General features: G+C 38.6%; 1 protein-coding gene across 2 annotated transcripts in view; it reads left to right on the top strand.

Moving 5' to 3' along the window:
• gbf1 (golgi brefeldin A resistant guanine nucleotide exchange factor 1) overlaps nt 1-13,050 on the top strand; it is a 90,883-nt gene that overhangs the window by 42,243 nt on the left and 35,590 nt on the right. For both annotated transcript variants that reach the window (XM_008306801.1, XM_008306800.1), the window contains exons 5-8: nt 5,291-5,409; nt 5,741-5,849; nt 8,051-8,111; nt 10,706-10,760. In XM_008306801.1, the coding sequence (XP_008305023.1) occupies nt 5,291-5,409; nt 5,741-5,849; nt 8,051-8,111; nt 10,706-10,760 (344 nt within the window). The remainder of the gene's footprint in view (nt 1-5,290; nt 5,410-5,740; nt 5,850-8,050; nt 8,112-10,705; nt 10,761-13,050) is intronic.

The following is a 13,050-nucleotide window of genomic DNA, read 5'->3' as shown; positions in this document are numbered from 1 at the left end:
CTGCAACATGTTACACAGCTTCTGAATGAGTTTTTAAATAAGTTATTTCCTTAACAAGTGCGTAATATAAGATACAGGGCCCATATTTTCTTTGTTTTTTTTTAAAATAAATTTTAAACATTTGCAATATTTTTTGCACAATATTAAATACATAACAGACATTTTGTTCTGAAAAAAGGGGAGTGCTGAATTATTCTCTATTTTTGTTGTTCAGCTCGGCATCATTGTTTATCCCTTAAACCAAGGTTGGTCTGGTTGAGATGTTGAATAGAGACAGTGGTTAGATATGTTGATGGATAGATGCAGTGCTGCACAAGCAAAGCCAAATAAATCATAAAGTAAATGAGTTAGGTACGGAACAAAAGATAACTTACACCCTTACTAACACGAGGACCATAAGTTCCAACCCTAACCCCAGCTTAAAATCTATGTCTTGAAAATATACTGTATAATAATTGTCATGTCCTGTACACTAGCATACAGTTTAACACCCACCCAACCCACCTCAGGAAATACATAAAACTGATCATGCTTTTAGAATAACTGAGCAGATATGAGTAGAAAGCTGCACAGAAAGTAGAAACAACACTGGTCTTGTCAGGTACTGCCATCTCCTGGCTGGAAAGAAATAAAAAGATCTAACAATCTTTGATTTGCACTTCATTTGGCTAATGTCTCGTATAGATTCAGATTTTCTTCCATCTTTTGGACAAACAAGCAGTACGTTTACTTGTGATAAAGTATTTTTAAATCAATTTGTTTTATTCATCTGCAGTAAAATACGTTTGTTAATGTAGATGGACGTGATTTTGTTGCTTTATTTTGTACCTACTTCGATGATTCCTGGTAACATTTTATGCCTTGCATGCCTCAAGTTAACGCTTAATATCTTATACATGTGACATATGTCGCCGTCATCCATCTCGAAATCTGCAATAAGAAATTAACTTGTAGCAAACAGATGTGTTCCCCTTTGTCTTGGGTGTTGTGTAGAATGTGATCTTCTCGTGTGTCACCCTGAACACTTTCCCCTGCACCAACTTTTTTTTGTTGTTGTTTATCTAGGCAGTCATTTCACACACACGCACACATGCACGCACGCGAGCACGCACGTTTCTTTTAGAGAGAGGTAATTCCTCTCATCTGTGGTCTAAGGTCTAGTGGCATTGAGAGAGCACTAAACTAAGCCTCGTTGCTGATAGATATCCAGAACTCTGCTCTATCCTTTCGCTTGCCACTGCTCATCTCTCCAACTTTGACCCTCCTTTGTTCTCTCTTGGTTTCTCCTGCTCAGCACAGTCAGCAAAGTCCCATACTGTGCTGCTCGCAGCCGCATGGTCACTAGACCACATAGGGCTCAGAGCAAGGCTCAGCTGAGGCTTAAACTGCAGCTATTGCCAGAAGAGATGATGTTAGAGTACAACTGTAGCCTGCCTTGACTTGTGGGCTAAATACAATGTTATCCATTAATAAAATGGCTGTTATGATAAAAGAAGAAAGCAAATAATTAGCATGAGCAAAAAAAAATGACCATGAAGTACAATATAAAAACATTAATGTAAGGAAGTATAATATATGAAAATAAATAAAACGGACAAAATAATAATAAAAAGAAAAAAGTTAACTTTATAGAGATTAAGTTCTAAATAGCTAGAATATCACGTTCTTGTAAAATGAACATATATATAAAAATGAATAATCCAAAAGTTGTATATAAACCTCCAGAGGTAAAACCAGATGATAGGTGGAAAAACATGCACATGACATTATAAGGACAGTTTATAGATTTGAAAGATTATAGATTAGGACTCAGCAAGATTTCCACCATGCATCATTGATAATCCAAAACCACCCAACCATAAAGAAGACATAGGGACATACTTTGCCTAATTATATTATGTTTTGCTGTATTATATATTTTTAGTTTTGATTGCATTTTTTGGCTTTTTGCAAACAAAGCAATTACTGAATATTTCCTGAATGTAATGCTTCAAACGGGAAGAAAACAAAATCCAAAAACAGACTCTATGCATTCCATGCATTTATCACTGTGCACACTGACTGTGGCAAAAGCTGTGAGTAAAGCAGCCTGGCCTGAAAGGTGATCTTGTGCTATTCAGATGATGAACAGGTGAACAAACTCATTTATTTCTCTGGCCATGAAAAAAGCAGCACTCCCTTTGTTTAGTTTCTAAAGATGCATTGGCCCTCATGTAGAGTGCAGCTTGAGAGCTTTTTGTGTGTTGCTCACCTACAAACCAGCCCCTTTTGCACTTATGCTCACGCTCACTCACGCCACGTCTTTGATTTTTGGGACAAGAGTTTGATATACTTAAACTGCTTTATGTGGCAGCTGGTTCAACCCCCTCTTGACTTTGCCCACATACCCTCAGGCACACACAAACACACACATACTAAGCCTCTCCTTTCCTCAGTGTTATTTTAACAATGCCCCCAAGCCCCTCCTTTGGACATCACTATAGACTGTGTGCCAAGAGAAGGATTAGTGTTTTATATCACTTCTGACATTCTGCTGGATCCCCGTGTCTCCAGTTTCTGCATCTGGACGTTGGATGTTTTCAGCACAACCTCCATGCTTGTTGTCACCTTTGCCTCTGGAGGGATGTTGGCATTGCTCCCTCTGAACGCAAAAAAAACAGTTCTCAGCCGTTAACCAGCTTTTGACTGATGTACTGTATGCACTCCAGTTTTCACACTAACTGGCAATTATTAAAATATCCCAAACGTGATAAAGGAGTAGTTTCCTGAAATCGAACTTAATTCTTCTAATGTTGTAATCATGTATTAAAACAGAGAGGTTCAGTATTACATTAAACGCTAAACATCCTATCTTTTCCATATGTCAGACCTTTAATGCTGACAGGCTGCTTTGTGGCTTTACGTGGAAAATCCTGAGCTGTACCTCCCTTTCTCTGTCTCTCCCACCATCCTTCCACTCCCCTTTCCCCCACTGCTTATTAGTTAATGAATTGCTGTTTCTGAGGGCGATGGGAAAGGAAAACAGGCTGGCTCTAGGCAGATAGCTGGCCAGCCGCTTGGGTTTCAAAAACATCGACTCCTGTTGCTCTGACAGCCAATTTGTCCCAGCCTGCCTCCAACAAAGGGTCACATCTGGTCATTAGATCCCAGAATTCGAAGAACAGTATGGACAGACCATATTAGATTTGTCTAGTTTTGTTTATTCATTTAGCTGCTGGAGATGTGTTCTTGGTTGCTGAGTTTACTAACAATCATCGCTTCCACTTTTTACATATTGTGTCTCAGCCTGTATTTATCTTACCACTGGAATGGTGACAAATTCAGATTTTTATTTCTTTTTAACTCTAAAAGTATGTTTGCCCTGCGTGCAGCACATAGTTGTACAATGTTGTGCCTCTTGTTACTGACAGTGAGTGTTAGAAATGAGGAGTCAACCAATATATAGTGTCCTCTTTCAGTCTAAAATATTCCAAACCGCTGAAGGTAAAAAGAGTCTAGATCAGTCCCACCACCCTGATGTGCACCTGGAGTCTGAATGGATGTAGTGGACATGGCAACTGCAGATAACAACAGATGTAAATAGAGATTACAGTATAATATTCCTAGTAAATATACAATCCTTAATCAATAGTCGGTCATGTTAACCCTTCGAACTTAAAAGACCCCCAAAAATCTGTTCTTTTTGGTTGGATCGCTTATGAAATATTTCTTGCAGCAAGCTATGCATTATCAAACAAAACTGCATAGCTTGACCTTTCGGACAATTGTGTAAAGATTTGTTAATGGGAAGAATAATTTAGAATTTACATCATATTTGACTATAGTTGTTATCTGCATACAGCTCTGTGTCAATCTCCGTTCTCTTGTTTGTATTCCTCATGAACTCTTCATTGCCTGATGCTTGTCACACATTTGTACAAACCAAAGCATTCATGTTATAAGGCCAGATCAGACTTCTGCAATGTAATATGTTTCTTCACCTATTTTACAGTTGTGTGTCTCAACTGAGTAACTCATGAAGCTCCTGTCATTTTTCTGATGTGCTGCATGTCAAAATAAACAGCAGAAATTCCAACTTTGAAATTACAGCAAATTTCTACATTGTTTTCCGACATGGATTTTCTTTTCATTGTAATGATGTGAAAGTTGTGGTCAAAAGACATTTATGGGCCACGAGTGGACAAGAAGGCAGTGATAGTATTTTATAGTAAGATACATTTAAAAACATCAGTTTCTTGACATCAAATATTTTTGTCAAATAAACACGATTAAAAAAAAAAGATACAGAATACATTGCTAGCCTTTTTAATAACCAAGATAAGCATTCAAATGCAAAGGCAGTGATATTACCCTGAAAATAGTCCATATGCACGGTTGCAATAGGATTAAAGGTTTTGTTTCAGTTTTTCAACCTTGGTCCCTTTAACAGGAAACACATGTTTGAGGGGATTTCATGCATAAGAATGTCCAATATTACTCTTGCAAATGTCACTCAGTCACTAATATTGAGTATGGCCACCCCTGACATGGATCAATGTGTTAAGTCCACCAGCTTGTCGATGGTGTCAATGGGCAGGGCGTCTAACTCTTTGGTCATACCCTGAAGTCAGAATTCGATTCAACTGGTAACTGGGACTCAGTATAGAATCATTCCACCTGGTCAAAATCCAAAATGAGTGCTGATGTGTGTAAATAGAAATAAGAAGAGGAATGTGTCTGAAAACCAAAATTATGGGCAACGGTGTATATGTAGTTTAAATTATAGATTTTTTTCTTATTTATTATCAATGTATTATTTATTTTCTTGATTTTGTCAGTTGAAGCCAGTATGTCTCGCTTTGCTCCATGAATTGCTCAAAACCCCTGGAAATTGCTTTTAAATGTCATAGAACACAATACCCACATCTGGAAAGCTGCAACCAAGTATTTGTTTTGTAATTTTTGCTTTAAAATTTTGAGGAATGAATGAAGGCCTAATAACATCGAATTCATGATTTCATAGTGTAATAGCAAGAAGGTCAAAAATAGCAGTTTTATTGGGTTTCAGTGTGGACATGCTTGTCCTTAAGGTCCTGAGTGTCACTTTTTTTTGTACACACTGTATTTGTTGATGCATTCTCAGAGCAGAGGCTCAAATTTTAAAATTCCCTCCAAAATACACACCTTTGCTAGATTTTATCCCATATACATTAATACCGCCAAAGTTATTAAAAAAAAAAAACAACAAACATCAGGACAAAAATGGTTGCATGAGGTGTAATAAAATTGTATGTTTGTCTTCTGTCTGCAGATGCTAACCATGAAGCAGCAGCGGAGGCCATTGAAAACATGGCAGATGCTGTCACACACGCTAGATTTGTTGGAACAGATCCTGCAAGTGATGAAGTTGTCCTGATGAAAATTTTACAGGTACATGTTTGTAGATAGATCCAACAAATGAGACTCATTTTGTTCCTGTGCATTATACTTCAACCCACTCATAAATGCACATAATGAACATTGGTAATGATAAAGTGTTTCTCTTTATCTCCAACATGTCAGTGTATTGAATATTCAATTTATCACCTCGCACTCGCTATGGGAATTTCCCTATTTGTAGCTTTTGTTGGTATTTTATTGTTCTGAATTATAAAAACAGTCTAAGTCGTATAATTTTACTCACCAGTTGCAGTAGATAACTACTTTTGGTTTCATTAAAATAGATACACTGGGTTTTACTAAAGCTGTATTGCTGCTTCAGGTCCTGAGAACTCTACTGCTGACGCCTGTTGGAGCTCATCTAACCAACGAGTCTGTTTGTGAGATCATGCAATCCTGCTTCAGGATCTGCTTCGAGATGCGCCTAAGTGGTGAGTTTCGTCACACGCCAATCAAACATTACTCTGATATGATGTTAGTCATTTCTAGGACAAGTTACAAACTGATGTTAAATTGTTAAGTTCTATTCTATTCTATTCCAAAATATTTCTGAACATTCACATTGGACAAAAGTTTGGACCATCCATGAGATGACAAATGGGATAGGGATACAACTGAATAATAATTTATTTTTTCTAACTTTAGATTTATTTATGTTGCAACAAATCCTCAGTTATATCATCTCTGGCCACTTTACATACTAATGTCAAAATCTTCTAATACCAGAAAAACACAACAATTACCCCTTGCAGCAAGCACTTATCAACATGTAAGCTGCTTTCTATTTTACTTAAAGCCTTTGGAACCACAAGTAAACCCTTCACTCTGAGGTTGAAGTCCTCTGTTGGGACAAAATGATACTAAGAGTTCTTTAAGATATGCTGGGATTTGGCCTTTCAGGGTTTTGCATGTGAGGAGAAGAATTTTAAATTCTACTCTGGATTTTAAAGGAAACCAGTGAGGAGAAGTTATTATAGGAGACATTTTGTTTCTCGCTCTTTTTAAAACTCTGGTTGCAGCATTTTGGATCAACTGGAAACTTTTCAGAGAATTATTGGGACATCCTGATAGTAAGAATTACAATCGTCCAGCCAAGAAGTTACAAATGCATAAATTAGTTTTTCAGCATCATCATGAGACAGGATGCTCCTGGTTGTGACAATATTGTGTCAGTTGAAGAAGGCCATCAAAGAGACTTACGTGTGAGTTAAGGGATATAACCTGGTGAAGAGTAACATGGTTCCTCTCAGTAGAACTGGAGGCCAGTGCAATGTAGACTAACTATTTGGTTAGACTGTGTGTTTCTGAGATATTTAGGGCGAAATACAATAACGTCAGTTTTGCATTAATTTATAAGAAGAACATTTCAGGTCATTCTGGGTTTTATGTCTTTAAGGCATGGTTGGAGTTTGACGAATTGATTTGTTTCATTTGGATACATAAATAAATATATCTGGGTGACATCCCCACAGCAATGTATGTGTATGCAGTGCTTCTGTATAATATTGCTTAAAGGAACTTTTGCCACATAACTGATTTGCAACAGCTTTTTCAAGGATAGTAGAAATAAATAGGAGGTCTGTAGTTGGCTACAACACCTGGATCTAGATTAGGTTTTTTAAGTAAAGCTTTTAACTCAGCATCTTTAAAAGTCTGAGGTATGTAGCCTTTCATTAAAGAAGTAAATGAAGAATGATTAAATGTAAAAACCAAAGTGTTATTAAAAGTATGATATTCTGGAGCAGTCTTATTAAGATGTGGTGTAAAAGACACAATGCGTCAGGGGAAGCAAATATTGTGAAAAATTTGTGGGACAGTTGTCTAATTAAAAATTCAGTCATACAAATGTTTTTTCAAGCTACTGTGACAGGACATTTCATGCTTTTTTTCCCCCCCAGACTTTGGAATAAACATTTCACAGAGTCTTTTTTACCACTCCATGCCCCTATAAATCATCCATCAATCCATTATCTGTAAACCACTTAATCCTCACTAGGGTTGCAGGGGGGCTGGAGTCTATCCCAGTTGACTCAGGGTGAAGGCAGGGGACACCTGGACAGGTCACCAGTCTATCACAGGGCTACACAGAGAAACCAACAGACAATTTAGAATCACCAATTGCCCTCAGCATGTCTTTGGACTGTGGGAGGAAGCCTGAGCCCTATAAATCATTAAATACATTCATCTGAGAATGGAAAATAGCTTAGTTAAGACTTGATCTATTAAACCTGTAATTAAGGGTCACAGGTATTATTCATGCTGTTGCAGCACACCAGAATTTACAACAGCTTGTTAGGACCAGCGCTGTTTTGGTGTGGTCAGCCTAGTACTGACTAAAATAAAGGAGTTTTCATTTATCGAACATCTTATTTATTCTGTTTAATGACTTGTTCATTAACCACCTCGAGGTTTAAATGCTCTGGCCTTTGTTGTGGTAGTGAACAAAATGAGAATGAATATTTGAATTTTTTAATTCAAACGTTTCTGAAACAGCCTGCTTAATTCTACGTCCACTCTCAACTGTGCCAGTGTTGGTGCTTTGTCCTTGTGCCCTCTTTGGTCTACTGCAATAGGAGTATTCTCTATTTCATTTTCTTTGGTACTAATGTCTGTTTCTTTTTTGTGTTTACAGAGCTCCTCAGGAAGTCAGCTGAACATACACTGGTTGACATGGTGCAGCTACTATTTTCCAGGTAAATGTATGGGAGAGTGGTGGATGAACGATGAACTGCTATAAAGTGTTATGTAGTTGGTTGTGTTTAGGTACATCTCAATGGTGGTTAGGATTAAGTATATAAAATGCAGTTCCGTTTATTCTGTTACAATGCTCTGCTACCTTAGGAGCTAACTAGTTACTTTTTGATATCTAAATTATCTGAATTTTGCTTCAAAGCTTTTTTTTTTTTTTTTCTCAGCACGAGAATGTAAAGCTTTTAAATTTAAAGCCCAAAATGTTAAGTTGCCCCACAACAGAAGCAGGCTGGGCTTCAGTTGCACTCCTCCATCACCTCTGGACTATAGACTGGAGGTTTTCTGTATGTATGTGTTTCTCAGGCCTCATTATCCCCCACAAGGCTCATAAATTTAATTCTGCACTCTGCACAGGGTCAGTAGGCCACTGATTCACTAATGCTATAGCATGATTTCTCCTTTGGCATTTGGACGCACAAGAAAACCCCATCCCCACAAACCACTAAGTCCTCGGCTCGTGGATCAGAGTGCCAGTCACATTCAGTCACAGACAAGGCGATGAGCCAATTGAGCTGCACACTGTATGATCTGCATATAGATGAAGCTGGTCTCTGCTTCAACAGAAAAGCTCCAACCCCCATAAATACTAAGAAGCATATCTACACACACGCGCATGAGCTCACATACAGAATTAGCATTGCCAGCCATGCCAGACAGAAGCAATCAGAAAAATCAGCTACAAAAAGGGCTCGTCTGCTCTGAATGTGAAGGAGCACAGCTGGAGAACAAACAGAGCTCAAAATAAAGTTATGGTTTGATTCACCTCCTCTCTGAAGGTGTCTGTGACTCTGTCAAGACTATTAGACGCAGGATTTGTCACAAAGTGCTGGGATATCTTTCCTCCAGCAAAGTCCAGTGTAGGTTTTTGCCAAGCTTGTCGCCATTCGCTGACACTCCCTCCGAGCATTCTTTGCCTGTTTTCATTTACTGGCAGGACTGTTATGGCACCTTGTTATCATGTTCTCTTACAAGATTTTACTGTGTGAGCATAGAGCATGGCAGCCAGAGTTGTAAACCGAGATATCCCTGCCACATGAACAGGAGATATAAATGTAGTGTAGGCTTCTTCATTCTGATAGTGCTCTCTCTCTCGTTCTCTCTCTCTCTCTCTCTCTCTCTCTCTCACACACACACACACACACATGCACACACACACACACACCTCATTTTGTTCTTGTCCAACCCCTAGCCCCCTACTTGTCCACAGACCCCAGATAATAGAGATGTGAGTGCATCTGGGATTCGTCCCCCACCCCCATCAGATAATAATGAGCAGCAGCTCTGTACAGCTCTTCAGCGGGAGCCTTAGATTGCCTGCTGAAAGTATTAGGCATGTTAATCTGTTGGACCCACAGATCATCCAATAATCATGCTTGCAAGACAACACTCTATTAACGCTGAGTTAATGTCGGGGGGAGGGATGGGGGGGGCTGGCGACTTCTTTTTTTTTTTTTTCGTTGTCTGTGTGTATGTGTGTGTGACTGGTGGTGACATCTCATTTTCCACCAAAGCTTTAGAGTCCACAGAAACCTAGTGGCACGCACACACACACACGCATACACACATACACACACTCACTCTTTGTGTGATGCCTTGAGAATAGCAGCCAGCATTGTTCATCAAACACTGGAAAAGTTTATTTGTGGCTCAGGTTGAAAATGTTGAGATTCCCACCATGATATTGCCTTTTAAGCAGCTTAGGACGCATTCTACACTCCGTTGTACTGAGGAGCTCCTCTGTTGAAAATCAAGATTTTTACCTTGTTAACATGTCCATTTGAAGTTTTTTTTTTTTGTCATTCTAGAGGAAATATCATGAGCAAAATAAGCATCAGAGCTAAACTTATCCACCTTGAAACTGCAGCATACTGACGACAATCCTAAAAAACACAGATTCAGACATTAAGGGTTTTATACGTAACAAACCTAAGGCACCAATCCTCTCAGCTTACAAGGTAGGGTTTCTGTGTCCTTCTTTTTCAGAATCGATTACCTGTTTTAACATGTATGGCGGAATTACTCCAGTAATTTAACTTGCCATAGTGTGGGGGTTAGGCTTAGTACATTAGCAACACAGTGGTTGAGCACAGTCAGAAGGGAGCTGGTGTACTCAAACTCCAGGAAGTGGTGAAGAGAGAGGCAGAGAAACCATAGCCACATGAAAAGGAAGCAATGGTTACATCTAAGCTATTTTAAGGCATGAAAACTGCCACAGATCTAATTTTGAAGAAACACTGAATCATAGAGTTCCTCGATTGCAGTGAATGGTGTCTTTTCCTTCAAACCTTAATATGTTGTAAACAACCATGTCATTAGAGCATCCCGCTGCCTCCTCTGGCTTGCCAACTTCCCAAGGTGTATACTGCATACAACTGCCCACAATATGTACCAACAATATACTGATAAGACTATTCAGTTACAAATTTACATTAGTTTCATGTACCTGTTAGGATGGTGCCTAGACCATGCTCAGGAAAAGATATATAGCAGAAAATTGTTCACCAAAGACTGTATTAACAATTGTTTTTTTTTCCAGACTACCCCAGTTCAAAGAGGAGGCCAAGAGTTATGTGGGTGCCAACATGAAGAAGGTAACGTGACTGAGATGTTGAATGTGTATTTGATCTGCTTGCTGTTCTTGTGCTCTTTATTCCATTTTTACTGTGTTGGTTTTTCCTCATTGTCCTTGGGCTATTTTTTAGGTTTCTGTCTGAATGTTTCATATGTAGCTGTGAAATGCAGTTAATGATTTGATGGGATTACTTAACTGGCTAAGAAATGTAAACATGTCCTAAATGAAAACATCTGCTAGATTGTCCTGCATAACTGTAGTACTCTTTGGAAATAGTTGGCTAAAATGACTTTGATTCATTGAACAGCGTAATTAAGAACTCAATTCAAGAGTAAACCTTTACACCCCCACCAAGGTTTCTGTTTTAGTTGTTATTTATTTAGCACTAGTAATATTAGTATTACTAGTATAGTAGTTATTTTAGCTTGTTTTCCTTTCTACAGACCCCGTCCGGTATACTGGACACTCAGGATCTTATTTGTGGAGAGCAGCATAGAAACTCAAGTCAGAATGGCCTACTTAACTGGCCCACACGATTGCCCTTTTGGCATAGTGCGCTGACCAAAGCAGGGTTAGCATGGCTACTTGGTGGGAGTGCATGAGGGGGTATGCATTGGACTGCTAATAAACTTTGTTGATTTTTGGAATTTTTAAAAATAGTTGTCCTTGTGTGTTTTCAAGTTATCAATACTGTTGTCAGCACTGAAGCAGTTTCCCTCAGACAAAGTAGTTTTTCTGTAATTCTACCACTACACATTCTAATTGCACTAACTAATTACAATCATAGTATTAAGAGGTAGAACTATAGTTTGATGCTTGCCTGTCAAAATACTACAAGCATAAAATGCTGCCATTTAGCTGTCAAAAATATTTCAAGGATGTTTTGTATGTAAGTGAGTAGTTTTTGATGACAGTTCCTAAACTTTGTTAAATTCATTTATCCCAACAAATTGGATTTCAAGTGACTAGCTAAGCCTGACCATCATTTCAAACCATGCTCAATGGGTAGTTTGCAGATGGCATCTGTACCAGTGAGAGGTGTGCGTTTGAGCTGGTAAACCTGTGAAAACAGGAAATGTGGTTGAGGTCTGATTAGTTCACCCTTTGTCTTCCCCTCATCTAACAACACAAGTATGGGTGAAGTGTGTCTGCAATTCTTTATCGCCATATCACTTTTTGTAATTCAATCTTGTATTAAGGCTTTGATTTAAATCTGTAACTAAACTACGACTCATCCACATATTCTGTTTACCTCGAAAATATGTCATGACTGGAGATGTTAAGATGTTAAGATGATAAGATGCTCTAATGTATGCTGCACTGTGACAGTGGCCCCTGTCCAATGTTAAGGTGATGTAGCTAGCTTAAGGAGCACCTCCACAATCATACACTTGTTTAATCTATGGATGGATTAAATTAAATTACTTTTCTACAGTATCTCTTGGAAACAGAGGTAACGATAAATTAAAAGTACAGTGGATGAGGCAGGTTGAAGGAAATGACTGTGTTCAGTCTCCATTAAATCAGTACTACTGCACTGTGTTACTTAGACAATATGCCTTGGAATGCACTTAGCATCACTAACTGATGACTTGGTATACTGGTAGTGTCGCATAGCCAGACCAATGATCTGGCTACACTTCCTCCCTCTGCTATGGGGAAAAAACTGTCTTGGTGTAGGTATGCCAAGCCAGCCAATAACTCCTCCGTCAGCATATTGGTAAAAACACTCCTCATAAAGCATAAATTTCATCTTTACATGGCTAATTTGTGGAAGTTTTGAAGTGTGGCATCTTGCTGGTCTTATTAAGGCGTGAATATACCAATTATATTCGGCGTTCTTTTCTCCATCTGCTGCGAGGGACAACAGTGAGCATGTTCCACACTTGAAACCAAACTTGGACAAGGCACAGAGGTTTATGTATTTATCTGAAGTATTATCTGAAAACTGTGTGCCTTAGTTTACTAAATGGGTGAGCACTAAACGGCCCCCCCAAGCCTAAAAGCTTCAGTCAAAAAGCAACTGGACTTCTCTTTTTGGTTTTTGAAGGAATTTCACCTTTCATCCAAGTATTGATTTTTCAGTTCTGACTAATGAGTGTCCGATAAATTGTCATTCCCAACTTACATGGCCTTAACAAGCCAAGAGTCAAATGCCTCGGGGTGTGAATGGCTGCATTATAAGTACCTGATTAGGGGTGTCGTCGACCCCGTTCTTTGCTTGCTCTGAATTAAACATAGATGGTTTCCTTCACTCTTCTCTTAAACCATGTATCTTGTTTGTCCAGAATGTGTACATTGCTATTCTC

This window comes from Stegastes partitus, unplaced genomic scaffold (genome assembly GCF_000690725.1).
Source record: "Stegastes partitus isolate 25-593 unplaced genomic scaffold, Stegastes_partitus-1.0.2 Scaffold47, whole genome shotgun sequence".
NCBI classification, from domain to species: Eukaryota; Metazoa; Chordata; class Actinopteri; family Pomacentridae; genus Stegastes; species Stegastes partitus.
The sequence above is the reverse complement of the archived record's forward strand: the minus strand, read 5'-3'. Positions and strand labels throughout refer to the sequence as shown.